Raw genomic sequence first — 24,959 nt, 5'->3', positions numbered from 1 at the left:
AAAAAAGTCCAGTAATGTCTCTCTTATTTTTTTCCACTTTAGGTCATCTCTCTTCTGGGGCCTGCAGAGCCCTAGGCACATGAGGGTGAAGCCCCAAGTATGCACTCCACTATTCTATTTGTTACTGGAACAGCAACACAGCTCCAAAGAAACTATTAAGATTTGACAACATTAATGACATCATCATCATCATTGAGGTTCATATTTAAGTCTACTGGAAAACATACATTTGCCTGAAATAAGGCCTCTCTGAACTAGAATAAAGGTAAAATCAGCAGCAGCCATGGTAACAGCAGTGGATAAGACTTAAGTCATAAATCCTGCTCTGCTGTGCATACCTTCTCTCAACTTCAGTTTCCTCATCAGTAAAACACAGAGACAACCATACCTGCTGCATTGAACTGTCATACCTATAGAATGACAGCATGTATATAAAGCACTTAAAACAGTGCTCAGCACACACAGTAACTGCTCTAGGGATAATATTATTATCATCATCACCAGTGTATTTAGCACACAGCTATACAGGTTGGCTCTCTCTTTACAGATAAAATAATGCATTGTAACACATATATGTAGAATCTAAAAAAAAAAATGGTTCTGAAGAAGCTACGGGCAGGACAGGAATAAAGACACAGACCTACTAGAGAATGGACTTGAGGATATGGGGAGGGGGAAGGGTAAGCTGGGATGAAGTGAGAGAGTGGCATGGACATATATACATTACCAAATGTAAAACAGACAGCTAGTGGGAAGCAGCCACATAGCACAGGGAGATCAGCTCAGTGCTTTGTGATCACCTAGAGGGGTGGGATATGGAGGGTGGAAGGGACATGCAAGAGGGAGGGGATATGGGGATATATGTATATGTATAGCTGATTCACTTTGTTATACAGCAGAAACTAACACACCACTGTAAAGCAATTATACTCTAATAAATATGTTTAAAAAATAATGCACTGATATTATTTTAGACACAAGATTTGCTCACAATTTTACCTTCAGGTCCTCTCTCCATTCATTCATACCATAGCTCTTAGAAATTTCTGGTTGGAAAATTTGCATTTTTGCCATGGATGTAGCCAGACGAGTTAAGGATTGACGACCACTTCCTGCAAGTCCAACAAGCAAAGCATTTCCACCAGACTGCTTTAGAATTCGACATATTCGTGATAAATGTTCCAATACATACCTATGAAATATCGATATTATTATACTTGAAAATATGAATATAAATGTATATTTACACATAAGTATCATTTTGCTTTCCTAGAAGAATGGACCTTGCTGCCCCATATATTACTATCCCAATTTTAAAGAGGTAATCATCAAAAAGCATGATTTTTCAAATGCAGTTGCAATTGGATCATTTGATGTAAAGGAAAACTATTTGAGGTACAAATTCAGGAAATGTACTATACAAATTATAAAAATAAAATGAAACTGTAATCATTTATACTGGGAGCATATTATTGCTTTTATTAAAAACATTTCTTTGGGAATTCCCTGGTGGTCCAGTGGTTAGGACTCTGGGCTTTCACTGCCAAGGGCCCAGGTTCGATCCCTGGTTGGGGAACTAAGATCCCACAAGCCACACAGGTCGGCCAATAACAAAACAAAACAAAAAAAACCCCCCAAATTTATTCAATCTTTTAATACTAGGATTTCTATGCAAGAAATAGAAAATCAGTTATATACAAAATAGTAAATTCAGGAAACATAGCCTCACTAGTAATTAGGGGAATTAAAACTAAAGTCACAAAGTAGGCATAGAGGGAACTTACCTCAACATAATAAAGGCCATATATGACAAACCCACAGCCAACATCATCCTCAATGGTGAAACACTGAAACCACTTCCTCTAAGATCAGGAACAAGACAAGGTTGCCCACTCTCACCACTATTACTCAACATAGTTTTGGAAGTTTTAGCCACAGCAATCAGAGAAAAAAAGAAATAAAAGGAATCCAAATTGGAAAAGAAGAAGTAAAGCCGTCACTATTTGCAGATGACATGATACTATACATAGAAAATCCTAAAGATGCTACCAAAAAACTACTAGAGCTAATCAATGAATTTGGTAAAGTAGCAGGATACAAAATTAATGCACAGAAATCTCTTGCATTCCTATACACTAATGATGAAAAATCTGAAAGTGAAATTAAGAAAACACTCCCATTTACCATTGCAACAAAAAGAATAGAACATCTACAATAAACCTACCTAAGGAGACAAAAGACCTGTATACAGAAAATTATAAGACACTGATGAAAGAAATTAAAGATGATACAAATAGATGGAGAGATATACCATGTTCTTGGATTGGAAGAATCAACATTGTGAAAATGACTATACTACCCAAAGCAATCTACAGATTCAATGCAATCCCTATCAAACTACCACTGACACTTTTCACAGAACTAGAACAAAAAATTTCACAATTTGCATGGAAACACAAAAGACCCCGAATAGCCAAAGCAATCTTGAGAAAGAAAAATGGAGCTGGAGGAATCAGGCTCCCTGGCTTCAGACTATACTACAAAGCTACAGTAATCAAGACAGTATGGTACTGGCACAAAAATGGAAATATAGATCAATGGAACAGGATAGAAAGCCCAGAGATATACCCACACATGTATGGTCACCTTATCTTTGATAAAGGAGGCAGGAATATACGGTGGAGAAAAGACAGCCCCTTCAATAAATGGTGCTGGGAAAACTGGACAGCTACATGTAAAAGAATGAAATTAGAACACTCCCTAACACCATATACAAAAATAAACTCAAATGGATTAAGGACCTAAATGCAAGGCCAGACACTATCAAACTCTTAGAGGAAAACATAGGTAGAACATTCTATGACATAAATCACAGCAAGATACTTTTGGACCCACCTCCTAGAGAAATGGAAATAAAAACAAAAATAAACACATGGGACCTAATGAAACTTCAAAGCTTTTGCACAGCAAAGGAAACCATAAACAAGACAAAAAGACAACCCTCAGAATGGGAGAAAATATTTGCAAATGAAGCAACTGACAAAGGATTAATCTCCAAAATTTACAAGGAGCTCATGCAGCTCAATATCAAAAAAACAAATGACCCAATCCAAAAATGGGCAGAAGACCTAAATAGACATTTCTCCAAAGAAGATATACAGATTGCCAACAAACACATGAAAGAATGCTCAACATCATTAATCATTAGAGAAATGCAAATCAAAACTACAAGGAGATATCATCTCACACCGGTCAGAATGGCCATCATCAAAAAATCTACAAACAATAAATGCTGGAGAGGGTGTTGAGAAAAGGGAACCCTCTTGCACTGTTGGTGGGAATGTAAATTGATACAGCCACTATGGAGAACAGTATGGAGGTTCCTTCAAAAACTCAAAATAGAACTACCATATGACCCAGTAATCCCACTACTGGGCATATACCCTGAGAAAACCATAATTCAAGAAGTGTCATGTACTACAACGTTCATTGCAGCTCTATTTACAATAGCCACGATATAGAAGCAACCTAAGTGTCCATCAACAGATGAATGGATAAAGAAGATGTGGCACATATATACAATGGAATATTACTCAGCCATAAAACGAAACAAAATTGAGTTATTTGTAGTGAGGTGGATGGACCTAGAGTCTGTCATACAGAGTGAAGTAAGTCAGAAAGAGAAAAACAAATACCGTATGCTAACACATATACGTGGAATCTAAAAAACAAACAAAAAAAAGGTCATGAAGAACCTAGCGGCAAGATGGGAATAAAGACGCAGACCTACTAGAGAATGGACTTGAGGATATGGGGAGGGGAAAGGGTAAGATGGGACAAAGTGAGAGAGTGGCATGGACACATATACACTACCAAATGTAAAATAGATAGGTAGCGAGAAGCAGCCGCATAGCACAGGGAGATTAGCTCGGTGCTTTGTGACCACCTATAGGGGTGGGATAGGGAGGGTGGGAGGGAGGGAGACGCAAGAGGGAAGAGATATGGGGATATAAACTGATCCACTTTGTTATAAAGCAGAAACTAACACACCATTGTAAAGCAGTTATAGTCCAATAAAGATGTTAAAAAAAAAACAAAAAACTAAAGTCACGGTCAGAAAGCATTCCACTCTCCTTCGACTGACAAAACTTACCAAGTCTGGCAATCCTAAGTTTTGTGAAGGGTGAGAAACAATGGAAGCTCTTAAAAACAATAATTATTTTTGAAGATACTTTGGCAAAACTTAGTAAGGTAGAAGATGCTTACATACCATGACACAATAATTCCATTTCTAAGAATATAGCCTAGAGAAGTTCTTACACATGTAACTAAGGAGACATGAATGTTCAAACTTTTTTTTAATTACATAAACTAGAAATTACCTAGAAGTCTATCTCAGAAGAATGACTACATTCTGTTAAAATTATACAATGCGGTGCAATACAGTAGTAAAAATTCATCTTCTGTGAATTTCACAAACAATCTAGAATAAACCAACTTGCAGAGGAATGTGCACAGTATGCGACATGCAAAATAAGACTGCATATATGTTTAGGAACACACACATGTAGTAAAAGGCCAAAGAAACACATGAGTTTCTTTTTACCCCTGTAAGGTACAATAGGGATGCAGTGAGGGAAGGCTGATTACACAAGGGACTTCAAATTAATTGCTAGTATTTATGCCCTTTTTTTTAAATCAAAGTATATTTGATTTACAATATTGTGTTTAGTATTTTATGTCTCAAGCTGGGTGATGGGTACAAGGTTGTTCATTATAGTTTTATATCTTTTTGTACATTTTAAATATTTCACAATAAAATTTTATAATTTTATAAAATTATAATTTAATTTAATATAATTAATATAATATAATTTTAACCATCAATACCAAATATAGGTACCTAAAAATGACAAGATTCATTCTTGTTTTCTGAGTTTGATTATACTCATCTAAGCACTGCTCCACAATGTCACTAAAATCATGAACATTTGGAATTTCAATATAAACTCTGTCATCTCCTTCAAGGTCAGGATTCATATAGTCACCAAACATGAGATTTCTTAAGTCCTCTTCAGTTACCTATAAAATGGAAATCAACAAATTATATTAGAACTTAAAATTTTTTCTAAAATAATTTTAAAACAAAAATTTTTCTGAAATAAATTTAAGAAACTTTAAAATTTTTTTCTAAAATAAATTTAAGAAAATGTTACACAAAATTTTGTTTTATCTATGTTATGGGATGATTATCAATTAGATAATTCTTTTAAATATTAGGATAGTAAATAATATACTTGTAAAATTAACACCTGATATTATATTATATCCTTAGGAAGTAAAAAGAAAACAGTTTTTTCTATCATATAAGTTTTTTGCCCCCAGGGGCAGGAAAAGTCATTCTGAGCAACTCCCATTTTGTGAGTCATTACTAAGGGATGGTCACCATGTTAAGCACCTTATATCTGTTATATCATTCAATCCCTATCATATAACTTCTATGTTATATACATAATTCCTCTGAAAGCAAATCTTCTCAAAATAAATACCTATCTATGAGGAAAGTTAAAAGAATATGATCATTAAGAAATAATAGTTTGTTATAAAGCAGAAACTAACACAGCATTGTAAAGCAGTTATACTCCAATAAAGATGTTTAAAAAAAAGTAATAGTATTCTTTCAAAGATAAATTGATTGTAATAATTCATGCTATTGGATTGTTTTAACTTAATATATTTTTAATCACTAAATATACTCACTGGTGCATTCCCTTTTCTTAAATGTGAAAAGATACTATCAAATGATTCTTTAAAATGGTCTCTTATAACATTTTTTGTTAAAGTGAACAGCCAGAATCGGTCATTATCATTAATGAGACGATCATAAAACACTCGGAGAACCTCATGCACAAACAGACGGATCATAGTGTGCTTGCTCTGCACGGCATCTCTTTCAATGAGCAAGCAGCCCCGGATGACACGTGAAAAATCCCGCAAGTTGAAAGTGTAATGAGATTTTGTGGGAGTGGGCAAAAGATTTTCCATGGATTGTTTATATATCTGAATATGAAAAAAGCAACAAAGCAAAAATAAAATGCTTATAATCAGCAAAGTCAATAATACAAAGCCAACAACAATGTAATATACTATAAAAGACAGTATATTATATAAAATATTTTATTTATCCTATCAGATCATATTGACTTGGAAAATTGTATAGTACTGAGTCTAATATAGCATATATCTATTTCTTTTGGTTTATAGCACTCAACCAGGCATTACAAAGTTGAGGGAACTTAATATTATCTGATTCCATCCAAGCTCAAGAAGTGACAAAGCTTTTATTTCCCAGTAATTATGGTTGTTACATTTAAAGGCGAATGACCTGGGATTAAATAGTTAACAAAAACTTTAATAGAAAGTGAAATCAGATAACTCATTCTGAAGCGTTCGAAATGAAGAGGATGATGAAACAATTTTCTTTGACCACCACTGACTCCAAAATAAATCAGCGTGTTCTCTCCCTTCCCTTCTCTCTCGTTTTCTCTCTCTCCTCTCCTCCTCCTATCTTAATTGGCTATAATATCAAAATGAAGTATATTTTTACTACATGCTGAATTCACCAAATGAAGTTTAACATCCTCTTTAAGAAAGGTAAATTAAATCTTTTATAATATAGGCTGAAAAAAATCCAAATGAAATTATTTTTTATTTATATATGTTCTCTAATTCATCTCCCCTAATCTCCATACACGGTAGGTCTACAATACATCAAAGACAGAAAAAAAAGAGGATCCTTTCTGTATCCTCTTTTGCCTAACCAACTCCCCTCTCTTTCCAGGAGATGCCTGAAATATAACTACCATATTTTATAAATAGAAGAACTTTTCTGTATAAGTACAGAAATTATAATGTACTATCTCTTTGCTCATAGTTTCTCTATTTTAACAACCCAATTTTCCACCAGAACAGGGGCAAAAGAACTTTAGAAAGATACAGTGCTCTTGGAAACTGATGGAATGATTCTATGGAGCTTTTTGCTTCTGGTTGCAGTGATGCCAAAGTGAACCCCACTGTATCAAGGCTCCAGAAAGCTTAGTTCAATGAGATTATCACTAAATTACCTTAAATACATTTTTTTTTCCCTTTTACCATCAGCGATGAGGCTGGCTCTGGCCTCTGAGCAGAAGCAGGTAACACACCCTGGATAAGTTAAGGGCTGTTCTTTGGCTATATGGGCAGTCTTGTTTTCTAGTCCCACCCTTGTATTCTCTTATTTTTTTTTTCACTGCTACTCCTAAGTTATGTGGTCTAGCAAAAATAATGTATTCATAAGCTTCTTAAGTTTCTTTCTTTTTTTTTTCTGACACAACATGAAGAATGGGAGGGAAGAGAGAGAAGGGAAAATTAGTAAATACTAGAGTAGGAACCCAACAATTAGGGAAAAACCCACAATGTGGCAGATATTGGTTCTGGATGATTTCCTTCTAATAACCTTGTGAAATAGGTATTATCTCCCATTTTAGTGATTAAAAAAGTAAGTTTCTGGAAGGTCAAGTTACTTGCTGAAGGCCAGATAGCTAGGAAACAGCAGTCAAGACTCAAACCCAGTTAGATTCCCCAATTTCAAAGCCTATGATCTTCCTGTCCTCAAGCCTTCCTAACAGCTTCTCTGACACTGAAGACTAAAGCGGCTAAGGGGAAAAAGAAGTTAAAAAAAAAAAAAAGGAAGGATCAAATAAGGATATATGTAGTACTAAAACACTCTATTGCATTCTTTGCTCACCTCCATAGTCCCATTGACAATTTGGTTCCCAACTAAAAAGTACTCAGGAGGAAATTCTCGAGTCCTAAGGTAGAATGCTACAATTGATGAGAAGATTCGGACCATGGTTTCATCACTGAAAGTATTAATAGTGCAGATGTTGAAATGTCTAATAAAACGGGGAGTGACTGGATTTCTTCCACCACCTGGAGGGCCCATGGCAGCAATCAGTTCTATGTCAACCAACGTGATTTTACTTGTGTCCTTAAGGTCATACCTTGAAAGCACATAAAAATTCCAAAACAATCAGTTATAAAGCCAAAAAGATGGATTGAAAAGTAGATCTCCTTAGAAAATTAATCTGATTTTAGCTTCTTTAAATGGAAGAAGATTAGATAATGCTTGGAGTAAGAGAGAAGTTTTTTTTTTTAAGGATTCCTATAATTTTTATTTCTTTTTTTTTAAATTGAGGTATAACTGACATAACATTATATTAGTGTCCGTGTACACCGTAATGATTTGATATTTGTCCAAATTGTAAAATGATCACCACAATAAGTCCAGTTAACATTTGTCACCATACATAGTTACAAAATTTTTTTTCTTGTGATAACTTTCAAGATTCACCCTCCTAGCTACTTTCAAATATGCGATACAGTATTATTAACTATAGTCACCATGATGTACATTACGGCCCCCCGACTTACTCATTTTATAACTGGTAATTTGTACCTTTTGACCCTCTTCACCTATTTTGCTCCCCCTATCCCCTGCCTCAGGCAACCACCAATCTGCAGAGAAAACTTGTTTTAAAGCAGCAGTCTATTTCTCCTTTCAGTGACACTGATTCTGTTGCCCAGATTCTGGGTATCTAGAAGGTCCCTTCCTCTTGCTCTTGCCTTTCTTTTTTCCAGTTCTTTCCAATTTGACTCTCTCCTTTGCCTCTTCACACTCCCAAATCCAGAAGCATGGATGAGAGATCTTTTTTGTGGATGGTTACAGGTAAATGACAATATGTCCCACTTTGCCTAGGACAATTGTTGTTTGTGCCCATCCTGTAGTAACTATTAACACTCCCCTTTTTCTCTCAGAAATGTCCTGGTTTGAACAATAAACTATATACTTATTCTACTTACAGCTAAGTCTTGATTTCTTTTTCTCATCTCAAATCTTATCTTCAGAGCACAAAAGGGTGTATAAATAGAACCTATACACAATTTTGTTATATAAAAAGAGACCCATTAGGGAATAACAAAGCTTCAAAGAAGTTTTAATCAGAAAGGGGTATACAAATGACTCAGTTTAGCTGGAACCACTCAGAGTGAAAAGTTGCTTATTTCCAACAGGTCATAAAGTCCTTTAATATTGACGTTCTTGCAAAAAAGGGGGGTGGTTATGGGAGAAATCTATACAGCCAGTTCTTAGTCTAAAAGTACTATAGAAAGTATGAAAATATGACTTGATTTTTGGCAACAACTCTAGTAACTGTCAATAAGGGACTGGTTAAGTAAATTATAGCAAGATCCACAAAACTAAACAGTATTAAAATGCAACAAGATGAATGAAATAGACAAATAATACAGATAGGTGAATGAGACAGACAAATAATATCGATAAATATTTAAGTGCAAGTAAGTTGCAAAAACATTATATGTAATATGGGTCTTTTTTAATAAAAATATATTTATATAGAAAAAAAACTTGGAAGAATAGGGAATACACTATTAACAGTGGTTATCTCCTGGAGGCAGGATTCCAAGGGCATGCAATAAAAACAACAAAAATATAATCCCAAAATATGACTTAGCTTCACAATTAGGTTACCCTTGCCTTGAGATAAAAATCATGGCATATTAGGGATTAGGAAAGTATTTTAACAGGAGGAAATGAAGAATTATTAATCCGAACTAAAAGGTACAATGTCTTATTTGTTGGAAACTAACCATGTCATCATAAAATAGGGTGGGAGGAATGGAAGGGTTATCTACGAAATTGCTGTCAAAACCAAGCCATCCCAAGGATACAGTAGTCCCAAATAGTTATAGATAATATAAAGAATTTTAAAATGGTAGAAACATAGGGTGCTGGTTACAGTTACTTAGGTTGGAGACTACCCACAAATTCTCAGTGCTGGGTGATGGTAAAAGATGTAATTTGTAAATTATATTTAATAATTGAAAGTAGTAGATAAAAAGGACAAAAATTAATACATTATTGAATAAATATATTTCCAATACTGGATTATTCTTCCATGGTATAAAAAGTTATAGAAAAGTCTTCCAAAATTTTCTTTATAGGAAAATCTGGGCAACCATTTTCTTCCATAAGTAATTTGAGAAAATATATTATTTTGATGTGAGAAATTAAAATAGAAAAAGAGAACAAGAAATAACTTCAGCATGGCTACTTAAGACTTTAATTAAATAGTTACCAATTCCCACAGTCAAAAAACTGTCGTAATAATTCAATAGGAGGTTGAGCTCCATATTTCTCCAATGCAGGCATATTCATGTCATCTATAAAAATTATACACTTCTTTCCCATAGGTGGTCCAAAAACTCCTTTGCGTCTTTTATCCAGCCTAGCCATAATAATGTTCTAAAATATAAAAAAGAAATAGTAGTATATTTAAAGCCATACTTAACACCAGAAAAAAAAAAGAAATTTAACAGTCTAATTATGTAAGGAAATAATGCCAAGCAACACTATGTGCGTGTTTATTCATTTATATTTATTCATTTTAGGGTTATACCAGACTTCATATTCAACATCATTCAAAGAGCATATATTGAAATCCTTCTATGTGCTCAGAATTGTTACATGTTTATATGTAACCAATTGTTACACCTATTTATATATTTATATTGTATACACACATATGCACACACACACACAAAATATTTTCTATATTGGATACCCCAACATATCTATTAACTTTAACTTAATATCTAAAAGCACTAATCTAAATTTGTAGTATTTTGAAATTAGGGAATTCTACTGGCTTAAAACAATGAAAATGAGCACCATAGATCAGGAGAGAATGGACAGATATAAATTTAGGAATGGATGATAAAAATGGTGATTAGAAAAGATCTCATGCAGTACTTTCATTTGGCACCTCTGGGGGTAAAGGGTGGGATGCACAGTTTCCTGTCACAGAAGGTCATACAATAAACAGTGTATGGTTTGAAAGATCTTTCACTGACAGAACTTCAGTAGGCAGCAAATACCCCTAGGGGACCATCTAGGAGAGTCTCGAAAGAACAAGTTCTCTCTCTCTCTCTCTCTCTCTCTCTCTCTCTCTCTCCCCTTGTCTCCTTCTCTCTCTCCTTCCCTCTCTCTCTTCCACCCTCCCTCCCTTCTCCTTTACTTCTCCAGTTAAGAAATCAATTGTTGCTTCTTGGGCTTGAAAAAAAAGATGACAAAGCTCAACAATTCAGTATTAATGCAAAAATGTTCTCTTGAACTTTTGTCCTTAAAACCTGATTTTTAAAACTTACTTGTAATGCCAAAAAGAAGTTTTGAAGTTTTATTTAAATTCATAGAGGATTTACACAGCTGCTCATTTAAAATGCAGTTTTAAATGCTAATCAAAAAGGCAAAAAAATTAATAATTATAGACCCATGTTTCTGGCTTTTAACTAACCTGAACCTGATTGGCACTGGTCCGTGCGGAGAAATTAACATAAAAAGGAAAGTACAGGTCCTTTTCCAAGTGATTCATCAGCTTATCCTTCACATACACTGATTTTCCTGTACCCGTTGGACCCACAAAAAGTAGCGGCCTTAATGAAACAATGAACATATCATTCAAAAGGAGAAAAAGTCAGAATACATTTCAATTAGAGGAGGCTGGATTTAGTTGAAAACCTAAATAGTAATCAAATCAACTTCATCCAAAAACTCACATTTCAATTTATCATTGTAATTTCATAAAAGACTGGTGAAAGTAACAATTGGCACACAGTTTTGCTTACTTACTGAAACTTAAATAGTAACAAACTATTATTTGAACAAATGTAACATTGTTATATGCAAAAACACTCATAAAACAAGTAGTAACATGCTTAACTTTTCAGAAAAAAAAAAAAAAGCCAAAGTTTGTCTCCTCAGAAAAGTGATGTATTTGTACTTTTTAGTTAGAGGTACAGGCAAGAGGGTGCCGTGTGGAATAGACTAATAGGATGATGACAATAAGAGAGGTTGAAAGTGTTTCGCAGTTATCTCAATAGCACAAAGCTTTTGTGAGAAACTAAATAACAATGAATTCTAAAGGTAACGGTTATATATGCCCATTAATAGTATTTTTGAATCAAGTCAGTGTTACTAACTGAAAATACTTGTCTAAAAGCAAATTCTAAGGAATTCCCTATTCCAAGGGCTTCAAAAGCAGGGTTTCTCATTTTTGAGTGGTCCGAACTAATTTTAAAGGGAAAAAAAAATCCTAAGAGTTTATGTTCACAGAACCCTGGAGAATCCCAGTTTGAGACATACTGAATTAAAAATTAAATACTGTCACTTTAATTGACAACTTGGCATCACATGCTACATAAAGACAAACACAAAGGCTGGCACTAAAACTGAGCAGCAGTAATCAGGTATAAAGAGTCATCTATATGACCCAAATTATGATAATATTAATTTTTAAAATTATCATTAAAGTAGAAACATAAAATTAATACTATAAACAAAAAAAGATCATGTAGAACTACAGTGATGCCTGAGAATTCATCTACGCTTTCCAATCTGAGTAACACGTTATGGAAAACTATTTATTAAAATAATTTTACTAAATAAACACTGTTCTTAACTTGAGGTCCATAGATCAAACTGAAGAAATTCTTAGACAGTATTGAGAGTTTGTGAACTTAGATGACATAGAGTTTATACCTTTACTTTCACTACCCTTAACTAAAATGGAGCAATTTATAATATAGTACCTATGTACTTTATTATCAATAATAATATTGATAATATTTGTCATCAAGAGAAATCACACATATTATACTAAACATTACAATTGTTAGAGATATCTCAAAAATATCACTTATGCCCATTGCTTCTTCAAAATTATGATCATCCTCAGACTCACTGCTGGATCTTATTATTTAATGTGTTAATAAAAAGCACATTATTACTACTATAGCTCAAATTTGTTCAATATTTAAATAAATATATTTTAATATGTGGTTTGCTTTATAATCCTATATTTGTACTTATTCATTTAAAAGCATTATTCTGACAAATGGTTCATGGAACAAGAGAATTCCTGTACCAGGAATTCCCCAGAATTGACAAGTACCTTCCTTGATTAATGAAGTTTTTAATATTAGCCTCTAAATGCAAAAATGCAACTATGGGTACAAAATAGGGATAAAATAATGTTCCCTCATAAGCTATTTTTCTTTTTTTTAATTAAACAGGATAAAACTGCCACAAAATTCACTCAGAAACAGGTTCTTCATCAAAAACAAATAAACCATGACATTCATGCATATTATGTAAGCTTGTCCAGTTTAAATAATATTTTTTAAATAATTTTATTTATTTATTTTTTTACTTTTGGCTGCATTGGGTCTTCATTGCTGCGCGCAGGCTTTCTCTAGGTGCGGCGAGCGGGGGCTACTCTTCGTTGTGGTGCATGGGCTTCTTATTGCCATGGCTTCTCCTGTTGTGGAGCACGGGCTCTAGGCGCATGGGCTTCAGTAGTTGTGGCCCACAGGCTCAGTAGTTGTGGCTGACGGGCTCTAGAGCGCAGGCTCAGTAATTGGGGCACATGGGCTTAGTTGCTCTGTGGCATGTGGGATCTTCCCAGACCAGGGCTCAAACCCATGTCCCCTGAATTGGCAGGCAGATTCTTAACCACTGCGCCACCAGGGAAGCCCCAGTTTAAATAATATTAATGATAAATTATGGCTAGTGTTTCAAAGAAAAATAACTATAAAAGTGTTATTAAGAAAATTGGTATGGATATGTCTATGGTACATGCTAGGCTTTTCATCTTTTTTGATGTGCTCTTCTTACTTAAGTCTGAGTCTTTTATGTTCATCTTAAGTTATGAAGAACTAGCATAGGACAGATCTCAAAAATGCCAAAGAGGAAAATGTGTATCATGGTTAGTCTGATTCCTCAGGAGTACAATGAACCTGGAGTAGAATGCATACCTTTTTTTTTTTTGCAGTACGCGGGCCGCTCACTGTTGTGGTCTCTCCCGCTGCGGAGCACAGGCTCCGGACGCGTAGGCCCAGCGGCCATGGCTCACGGACCCAGCCGCTCCGCGGCACGTGGGATCCTCCTGGACCGGGGCACGAACCCGCGTCCCCTGCATCGGCAGGTGGACTCTCAACCACTGCGCCACCAGGGAAGCCCCGAATGCATACCTTTTTAACAGTAACACTGTAACTGACTTTTAATCTGCTATTACAAATAAAAGAAATAAAAGATGGCTTATGAGGCAACAAAGTATGATGGTAAAGACTTTGAAGTGGGCAATAGGAAACCTGGATTTCAGGTTTACCACTACTAACAGATGTCACTATGGAAATGTCAATTAGTCCCTCAGGGTCCTAGTTATCTGAAAATGGATGACCTCAAAGTTCACTTCAAAAATCCTATGATCCTGGGCTTCCCTGGTGGCACAGTGATTAAGAATCTGCCTGCCAATTCAGGGGACACGGGTTCGAGCCCTGGTCCGGGAAGATCCCACTTGCCGCGGAGCAACTCAGCCCATGCGCCACAACTACTGAGCCTGCTCTCTAGACTCTGCAAGCCATAACGACTGAGCCCGCGTGCCACAACTACTGAAGCCCATGCGCCTAGAGCCCTTGCTCCGCAACAAGAGAAGCCACTGCAATGAGAAGCCCGCACACCACAACAAAGAGTAGCCCCCACTCACCGCAACTAGAGAAAGCCCGTGTGCAGCAACAAAGACCCTACGTAGTCAAAAATAAATAAATTTATTTTAAAAAATCCTATGATCCTATTAGAAAGGTACTATAATATTTAAAATGCATGTTTATAATAGAGTTTCTTACTTTGCATAGGTAATACTCAAATCCATTAGAAATGTATATCTAATTGTATCCATTGTAGGGACTATGATATCTTGAATCTTGACACATTGATCTCCTAAATTAGTACTTTTAATTAATTCATTCCAGTGGATCCAGCGACCTCGGTTTTTCAACTATAAGAGAACATAAATTTTAAAGTATTATAACCATGCACTTGCTATCTAAAAGGCTCTTTTTAGCACAGTTATCATATTTGCTTTTAAAAACTTTACAGCCTTTTCCTCCTTTTTATTGTGAAATACGGTGGCTTCTCTTGTTGCGGAGCATGGGCTCTAGGCACGCGGGCTTCAGTAGTTGCAGTGCATGGGCTCAGTAGTTGTGGCTCGCGGGCTCAGCAGTTGTGTCTTGCAGGCTCTAGAGTGCAGGCTCAGTAGTTGTGGCACATGGGCTTAGTTCCTCCACGGCATGTGGGATCTTCCCAGACCAGGGATCTAATCCATGTCCCCTACATTTGCAGGTGCATTCTTAACCACTGCGTCACCAGGGAAGTCCCTGTCCTCTTAACACTCTAATCTTTCCAGACTGCCTTCAAGATGTCCTTGTGCATATAGCAAGAATTTATCTGAGAGCCACTCTGATGTGGCTGAAGTTACAATTGACAGGACTTTGGCTTAATATTTTCATATTTTAAAGTAAATGGGCAATAATCTAACTAGAAACAAAATATCAAATAAACTCATACTTGTTTCTCTAAAATTATTCTCTTTGGCATATTGATCCAGGCTGATATTCAGCCAGGACATATTGGAATGGCTGGACTGATTGTTACATTATTGAAGTTCTTCTGAACCAGGGGCTAAATAGCTGCTGTCTTGATACCCTAAGTGATCCTGATTAGGGAATCCACCCTCCCCCACACAGATATCTTCCTCTCCAAGTTGTCCTGCCCTTCCCTGGAGATCCTAAGTCCTCTCACCATCAATCAACAAAAGAGTTAGCACCTGGCAAAGAAGGAGGTCTCTTGGACTCCAGTGCTATGGCTGGCATCTAAGAATCTTTAAATATTTTCTGGCAAGTTGTATATGTATATGGTTTGTGTCTGGGTGATGGTAATTTTGCAAGTTTGGGTGAGTGTTTCTTCAGTAATTCATATTCTTAATTTCTTAGGTTTTAGCTTTTATTTTTATCAAAGTTATTTATGCACTATTTTAGAGTCAAAAGTTTACAAGGTTAAGGAAAAACAGCAGTTTCCCACTCTTATTTTCTCCTAACAGCAACTACCTTTGACTCTTTAAGCTGGATATTTTGATATTTACCTTCAATTCTAAAAGAATATGCTTGTGTTATCACTTCTTGATTTTTTAGTTTTAGAGATTATTCTATTGACTTCCCACTGTGACTAATGAGGATGAAAATCTCTTTCTGGTCATATTCTTAAAATTCTGTGTTAACATGGTTTTAGGGAAAGATTTCTGCACTGGCAATCAGGAGAGCTGGGTACAAGTCCTGGCTGTGCTAGTCAGTTGTGCTTCTAGGTTTAGGTAAAATTGTAATAAGTCTCTATCCAGATCTTATGGCTCTGTGAAGTAAAATTTGCATGAATCAAATAATTATGCAAATGCTTACTGTTTAAAAGAGTCTTCTTGTGAATTCTTTTTTAAATTGGAGAAAATAGATTTAATTTAAATCTGAAATTATAAAATATTCTCAAAATAAGTTTATCTATACTGTCCACAAGTTATAGGAGGAGAAACTAAAGAGAGGGGACTAAAATGCTAATCACAGGAGTCAAAGTAACTCTAGGATGGGAACCCACTTTTGACTGCTGATCTAAGACTTTGTGTTTTACAGCTTAACATAACAAGCATTTTATATCATACCTCATACATGTAGTCATAGACTAGGCCTTTTTCATCAAAGTGGCATTCCCATTTACCCACAGAGTCAGGTATTGGGTTGCTTTCATCTTTTCCCAATATGACTAATCGTATGTAAATGTCAAAAGCAATGCGACCATCTGTATCACAACTTCCTCCAATGGACCAAATCAAAGAAAATATAAAGCCAGCCTGTTGGTTAAAAAGAAAAATTAATTTAAATTTTTTAAAAGAAAATTTTAACAGATTAACTAAAATACAGTATATTAAGTTCTGATTAATCTACTTGGAAAAGGTCAGATTTACAAATAAAGTAGAATGGAGCACATCTAAGTCACGTAACAAATCATTCCTCTGGCACTATGTATCTAAATTAAAATTCTCATGCCAAATGACCTAGGAATTTCTCTTTTAGGAGTTTATCTTCAAATATATTCCCACTGGACAAAATGATATATGTACAAGAATGTTTACTGCAACACTGTTTGTGGTAGCAAAATATCTGAAGCAACCCAAATGTTCTTCAATAGAAGTCAGCTTAATTGGAATATGCTACATACACTGGAATACGTGTAGCTATTAAAAAAAAAAAAAGGTAACCCAATACTGATATGGAAAGATCTCCAAAATATATTGTGAGAAAAGATGCAAATCAGTATGTATAGAATGCTAACATGTATAAAATATGTATACATATAGAGGAGGATATGTATCAAATATCTCTAGCAGGCTACATGAGGCACTGGTAATAGTGGTTGCCTTGAGGGTGGCTGGGGGACTGGTATGGGTGGAAAATTTACTTTTGTCTTTTGAATTTTGCTCTAGGTACATGCCTTATATAGTTAGAAAAATCTATCAAAAATATTTTAAGAGAAAATTTTCTGTGGCAACAAAGTGAAGGGAAAACCATGGGAGGGAACTGCTATTACCACAGAGTAGAATAGAAGATAGATTGAAAGAGGAGATCGAGGCATTTGAGAATAAGGTGGTGGATAGGAAAGTAGCACAGACCAGGGAAGCGTACAGAACACCTCTTTCCTTTGGCTCCCTGAGAGCCTTATTCTCTGTCATTCTCTGATCTCTAGACATTAACTAACCTGGACCACTGACTCCTTCCTACATATATCCTCTATGAATTCTGCCTGCAATGCTCCACCCAGCTGGTTGGATGCCTGCTCCTAGTCTTTCGTAGCCAGTTTGTTGTAGCCTACACTCTAGCTTAACATTTAGACAAGATCAATTCACCTGAAGTCCATATTGGTTTAATAGTCACCTTATAAAGTGTTTATCAAATTATGATCTTTCATAAGTAATAGGGTGTCTTGATTCATTCTGACATATTTTACTTTCTCTAAATCGTTTTTTAAATCAGAATACCAGGTCAGGGCAACTTTAATGTCTTCAGGTATTCTTTTGGTGCTCACCAAAAAACAGCTCTAGGTCTTGTAATGTCTTTCCCAACACAAGTATCATTTGCCAGAGGCATATTTTATTCCATAATTAAAAAACACAATAAGTATAAAACCAACCATAATCCAAACACGAATGTGCTTGCTGGTAGGATCGTTTTCTACCACGTTACAGAGTAGTACTTCAAAGAGGCGTGTGAGAGATACAACTACATTGCTATCGCTTGTAGGAATCAGTTCCTTCAAAGTGAAAAGAATAAGATAATTTACTTTCATCTTATTTATATAATAAAAGAAAATAAACATTTCATTTAAAAAATGTAGTTTTCCTAAGGTCTTTATAAAATTTAAACTTAAGGAATTTAAATTGTAGGCATGATAAAAATCTCTCAGATATTTTAGTCTAGCATATTACATTACACAGTTGGGCAAAACATATTCTTAATCTGAATTCTTTGAGAAATGAAAACTAGTAAGAGAATAAATAATGCTCTACAGATAGTAGAAATGAAGTTTATAACACCCATTTATTCATCTGTTTATTCAACAAACATTTATCAAAAACACAGTATACCTATATACCAAGCTAGGAGATACGAAAATAAAACACATGATCTCTGAAAAGAAGTTATATTGAAATTAAATAGACTAAAATAATATGGTATAATAATGACATGACAGAGGAAGTCCCAAGGTAGTGGGAGGCTACTAGAATACTTGGGATAAACAATTAGCCCAGACCCAGGTAGGAAGACAAGGAGGGAAATAGGAGAGGAACAATCAAGGAAGATTTCCCAGATGAAGGAATAGCTGAGATGAATTTGGAAGGAAAGTGTGAGTTAACCAGGTGCAGAAGGGAATAATGTCAAGGCAGGGGAAACAATATATATACAGACATGGAGATGTAAGTGGACACAGAGTATTAAAGGGATTCTGTAGGATGTGAAAAGAGGGTGTGAGAGAGGAATGGCAAGAAATAAAACCTGAAAGCAGGCAGGGGTCAGATCCTGAAAGGCTTTATAGGCTATGTTAAGGATGTCATGCTAAGACGAAGAGGGTTCCAATGGAGGGTTTTAAGTAGGGGAGTAAATGGAATGAATTTGTGTTTTGGAATTCTCATTCTGGTAGCAGGATGTAGACTGGACCAGAGTAGCTCTATTGTATTGATTCAGGTAAGAAATGATGAAGGTCAGAACTGAAGCTATTATGACAGGATGAAGGGGGGTGGTCAGAGGAACTGCGATGGAGAGGAGAAGACAGATATGAAAGTTAGCAATGAGGGAAAAATCAATAGATGCTGGGGACTAACTGGCTATGGAAAATATGAGAATGAATTAAGAAAAGAAAATCTATCACTCATTATCAGAAAGATGAAGTTTATTTTGTATTTTTTAAACGTACAGTATTAGCTTTAAAATTTTAAAAACTGAAAAATGATTATTTGTATATTTTTTCTATGAGACATTGTACAGAATCTTCATAAAGTGAAATTGTCTTCTTTTATTTTATGCAGGATATTTTTCCTATCTCCAAAATAGTATTTTAGGATGAAAATCTACTGAACACTCTTTTCCCTTCTCAATTATGTGGTGGTCCCCAAAAAGATATATCCACATCCTAATCCCAGGAAGCCACAAAGGTGATCTTATTTGGAAAAAGGGTCTTTGAAAATGTAATTAAGTTAAAGTCTCAAGATGAGGAGATCATTCTGGATTATCTGGTGGGCCCTAAATTCAAAGTCATAAATCCTTATAAAAGTCACATAGTGGAGAGACACACAGAGCAGAAGGCCATGTGAACATGAAGAAAAAGACTAGAGTTACGCAGGCACAAGTCAAAAAAAGGCTGGAGCCAAAAGAAGCTGGAAGAGATAAGGAAAGAGTCTCCCTTAGTGCTACCAGAGGAAGCACATTCTTGCCAACACCTTGATTTCAGACTTCTGGCCCCAGAACTGTGAGAGAATAAATTTCTGTTGCTTTAAGTCACCAAGTGTGTAGTAATTTGTTACAACAGCCCCAGGAAACTAACACAATACTATATGTATATGTGAGTTTTTAAAGGTATATTTAAAATCCTTTTATTTTTTATTTATTTATTTGGTGGGGGTGGGGCACTTGGCTTGTGGAATCTTAGTTCCCTGACCAGGGACTGAAGCCAGGCCCTGGCAGTGAAAGCACCAAGTCCTAGCCACTAGACTGCCAGGGAATTCCCTAAAATAATTTTAAAATATGGAATTTTTAAATCTTTAGTCACTATAGTTTTAATCCAAAGAGTATAGCTGGAATAAATTTTACCTCTGGGTTATTCAGATGTAACTTCAGCAATATAAAACCACAGGGTGGTGGGGACTTCTCTGGTGGTGCTGTGGTTAAGAATCCACCTGGCAATGCAGGGGACATGGGTTTGAGCCCTGGTACAGGAAGAAGCCTGGAGCCCATGTGCCTAGAGCCCATGCTCCGCAACAAGAGAAGCCACCACAATGGGAAGCCCGTGCACCACAACAAAGAGTAGTCCCCACTCACCGCAACTAGAGAAAGCCCGCAAACAGCAATGAAGACCCAAAATAGACAAAAATAAATAACTAAATAAAATAAAATTTAAAAAAACCAAAGGTGGATATTGCTATAATGGTGTTGTGTAAATCACTTTTAATTCAACTATAAAAGCTAAAGGACAAAAGTATTAAAAACAACTATAATTAATTATGTTAATGGATACATACTATAAATAAATGTTAATTGTGACATCAATAGCCTACAATGTGGAGAAAGGAGGGATAAAAGTGGAGAGTTCTTACATGTAAATGAATTAAGTTGTTATCAGCTTAAAGTACCCTGTTTTAAGATAATATATGTAAGCTCCTTGGTAACAACAAAGAAAATACTTATAGAAGTTACACAAAAGAAAAAGAGAAAGGAATCAAATCCTATCAATACAAAACAACAACAACAACAAAAAAAAAAAAACACAAAGGAAGACAGCAAGAGAGAAAAGAGGGACAAAAGAACTACAAGATAAACAGAAAATAGTTTTTAAAATAGCAATAGTAAATTCTTTCCTATCAATAGATAGTTTAAATGTAAATAGGTTAAACTCCCCAGTAAAAAGATACAGAGAAGCTGAATAGATAAAAAAAAAAACAAAGATCTAACTGTATGGTGCCTATAAGAAACTCACTTTAGACTCAAGGACACACATAGGCTGAATATGAAGGGATGGAAAAAGATATTCCATGCAAATGGTAACCAAAGGAAAGCAGAAATGGCTATACTTAAATAATACTAAGTAGACTTTAAGTCAAAAACTATCTCTAGAGACAAAGGTTATTATTACATAATGATAAAATGATCAATTGAATAGGAAGATAAAGCAACTGTAAATACATATGCACCCAACATCAGAGCACCTAAGTATATAAAACAAATACTAACTGATATGAAAGGAGAGACTGATAGCAATACAATATTAGGAGACTTCAATATCCCATTTTCAATAAGGGATAGAATATCCAGACAGAAAATCAGTAAAGAAACAGTGAACTTGAACAACACCATAGACCAAATATACCTAACAGATATATACACAACTTTTCACCCAAAAGGAGAAGAATATACATGCTTTTCCAGTGCACAAAGAATATTCTTTAGAATAGACCCCATGTTAGATCACAAAACAAGTCTTAAGAAACTTAAGAAGATTGAAATTATACCAAGTATCTTTTCTGACCACAATGGATTAAAACTAGAAATCAGAAAAAAAAGAGAAAATTCACAAATATGTGGAAACTAAATAACGTACTCTTTTTATTTTTTTACAACTTTATTGGAGTATAATTGCTTCACAATGGTGTATTAGTTTCTGCTTTAATAACATACTCTCGTACAACCACTGGGTCAAAGAGGAAATCAAAAAATATCCTGAGACAAATGAAAATGGAAACAATATATACCAAAACTTATGAGGTACACCAAAAGCAGTACTAAGAGGAAGTTTATAGCAATGAACACTTTCATTAAAAAAGAAAAAAGATCTCAAATAAACAACCTAATTTTACACCTCAAAGAACTAGAAAAAGAAGAGCAAACTAATTTCACAGTTGGCAGAAGGAAGGAAATAATAAAGATCAGAGTAGGAATAAATCAAATAGAGACTAAAAAAACAACATAAAAAAATCAACATAACTAAGAGTTGGTTTCTTAAAAAAATATACTAAATAAAAAAAACCTTAGCTAGACTAACCAAGAAAAAAGAGAGAAGACTCAAATAAATAAAATCAGAAATGAAAGAGGAGACATTGCAATGGATGACTCAGAAAAAAAAGAAATAATAAGGAACTATTATGAACAATTACATGCAAACAAATTGGATAATCTAGAAGAAATGGATAAATTCCTAGAAACATACAACCTACCACAACTGAATAGAGAAGAAACAGAAAGCCTGAATAGACCAATAACAGATAAGGAGATTGAAGTCATAATCAAATACTTCCCAACAAAAATTCCCAGGGCCAGATGACTTCACAGCTTCACAATTCTACCGAACATTCAAAGAAGAATTAATAAAAATCCTTCTCAGACTCTTCAAAAAATTGAAGTAGAGGGAATACTTCTGAACTCATTCTCTGAAGCCAGCATTACCCTAATATCAAAGCCAGAGAAAGCCACCACAAGAAAAAAACAAAAAAACAAAAAACTATAGGTCAGTATCTCTGATGAACGTAGATGCAAAAATCCCCAACAAAATACTAGCAAACTGAAGTCAACAACTCATCAAAAAGAGAATACAACATAACCAAGTGGGATTTATCCCTGGGATCCAAGGTTGGTTTAACATATGCAAATCAATCAATGTGATGCAACACATTAACAGAATGAAACATAAAACCACATAATCATCTGAAGAGATTCAGAAAAAAACATTTGACAAAGTTCAATATCCATTCATGATAAAAATCTCTGCAACAAAATAAAGGCCACTTATGAAAATCCCAGAGTTAAAATCATAATTGGGTAAAACTGAAAGCTTTTCCTCTAAGATCTGGTACAAGGCAAGGATGCCCCCTCTCACCACTTTTATTCAATACAGTGCCAGAAGTACTAGCAAGAACAATGAGACAAGAAAAAGAAATAAAAGACATGCAAATCAGAAAAGAAGAAGTAAATTTATCTCTCTTTGCAAATGACATAATCCTATTTGTAGACACCCTAAAGACTCCACAGAGACGGGAGGGAAGGGGGACACAACATTTTAGAACTAATAAATTCAAGAAAGCTGCAGGATACAAAACCAACTCACAAAAATCAGTTGCATTTCTTTTCATCAACAATGACCTATTTAGAAAGGAAATCAAGAAAACAATCCCATTTATGATAGCATCAAAAAGAATAAAATACTTAAGAATAAATTTAACCAAGGAAGTGGAATATCTGTACACTGAAAACTATAAAACAGTAATGAAAGAAAGTGAAGATACAAATAAAGGGAAAGATATTCTGTGCTCAAGGATTGGAAGAATGTACATCCTACCCAAGTGAACTACAGATTCAATGCAATCACTATCAATATTCCAATGACATTTTTTACAAAAATAGAAAAACCAATCTTGAAATTTGTATGGAACCACAAAAGACCTCAAATAGCCAAAGTAATCTTAAGAGAGAAGAGTAAAGTTGGAGACATCACACTTCCTGATTTCAAATTATATTACAAAGCTCTAGTACAAAACAGAATGGTAGAGGCATAAAAACGGACATATAAACCAGTGGAACAGAGTAGAAATAAACCCAACCATATATGGTCAGCTGATCTTTGGCAATGGTGCCAAGAAGATACAATGAGGAAAGGATAGTCTCCTTAATAACTGGTGTTGAAAAAACTGGATGTACACATGTAAATGAATGAAATGGGACACTTACCTTGCACTAGACATAAAAATCAGCTTGAGATGGATTAGACTTAAATGTAAAACCTGAAACCATAAAACTCTTAGAAGAAAACATGGTGGGGGTGGGTGGGGGGGAAGCTCCTTGACATTGGCTTAGCAATGATTTTTTTGGATATGACATCAAAAGCTCAGGCAAAAATACAAAAATAAACAAGTGGGACTACATCAAACTAATAAGCTTTTCTGCACAGCAAAGGAAACCATCAAAAATAAAAAAGCAGCCTACTGAATGGGAGAAAAATATCTGCAAATCATATATATAATAAGGAATTAATATCTTAAATATATAAGGAACTCATACAACTCAACAGCAAAAACACAAACAACCCAATTTTTTAAATGGGCATAGGACCTGAATAGACATTTTTTTTCTGGAGACTACATACAAATGGCCAACACATATACGAAAAGCCACTCAGCCTCACTAATCGTCAAGGAAATGCAAATCAAAACCACAACGAAGCCGGAGGAAGATGGCGGAAGAGTAAGACGCGGAGATCACCTTCCTCCCCACAGATACATCAGAAATTCATCTACACGTGGAACAACTCCAACAGAACACCTACTGAACGCTGACAGAAGACCTCAGACCCCCCAAAAGGCAAGAAACTCCCCACATACCTGGGTAGGTCAAAAGAAAAAAAGAATAAACAGAGACAATAGGATATGGACGGGACCTGCACCAGTGGGAGGGAGCCGTGAAGGAGGGAAGGTTTCTACACACTACAAGCCCCTTCGAGGGCGGAGACTGCAGGTGGCGGAGGGGGAAAGCTTCGGAGTAGCGGAGGAGAGCACAGCAACAGGGGTGTGGAGGGCAAAGCAGAGAGATTTTGGCACAGAGGATCGGTGCCCTCAGGCACACACCAGCCCGAGAGACTTGTCTGCTCGGCCGCCAGGGCGGGCGGGGCTGGGAGCTGAGGCTCGGGTATCGGCTTTCAGTCGGAGCGC

General features: G+C 35.4%; 1 protein-coding gene across 1 annotated transcript in view; it reads right to left on the bottom strand.

Annotated features, from left to right (window-relative positions):
* DNAH12 (dynein axonemal heavy chain 12) overlaps positions 1–24,959 on the bottom strand; it is a gene marked incomplete at its 3' end in the record, with an annotated part of 226,000 nt that overhangs the window by 70,515 nt on the left and 130,526 nt on the right. Inside the window, exons 35-43 of the mRNA XM_079713687.1 lie at positions 18,185–18,304; positions 16,659–16,847; positions 14,800–14,951; positions 11,412–11,550; positions 10,197–10,363; positions 7,787–8,042; positions 5,761–6,060; positions 4,904–5,082; positions 1,000–1,192 (exon numbers count right to left, since the gene is read on the bottom strand). Coding sequence (XP_079569813.1) covers positions 1,000–1,192; positions 4,904–5,082; positions 5,761–6,060; positions 7,787–8,042; positions 10,197–10,363; positions 11,412–11,550; positions 14,800–14,951; positions 16,659–16,847; positions 18,185–18,304 — 1,695 coding nt within the window. The remainder of the gene's footprint in view (positions 1–999; positions 1,193–4,903; positions 5,083–5,760; positions 6,061–7,786; positions 8,043–10,196; positions 10,364–11,411; positions 11,551–14,799; positions 14,952–16,658; positions 16,848–18,184; positions 18,305–24,959) is intronic.

Source organism: Hyperoodon ampullatus (assembly GCF_949752795.1).
Source record: "Hyperoodon ampullatus genome assembly, chromosome: 10".
Lineage (NCBI taxonomy): Eukaryota > Metazoa > Chordata > Mammalia > Artiodactyla > Ziphiidae > Hyperoodon > Hyperoodon ampullatus.
The sequence above is the reverse complement of the archived record's forward strand: the minus strand, read 5'-3'. Positions and strand labels throughout refer to the sequence as shown.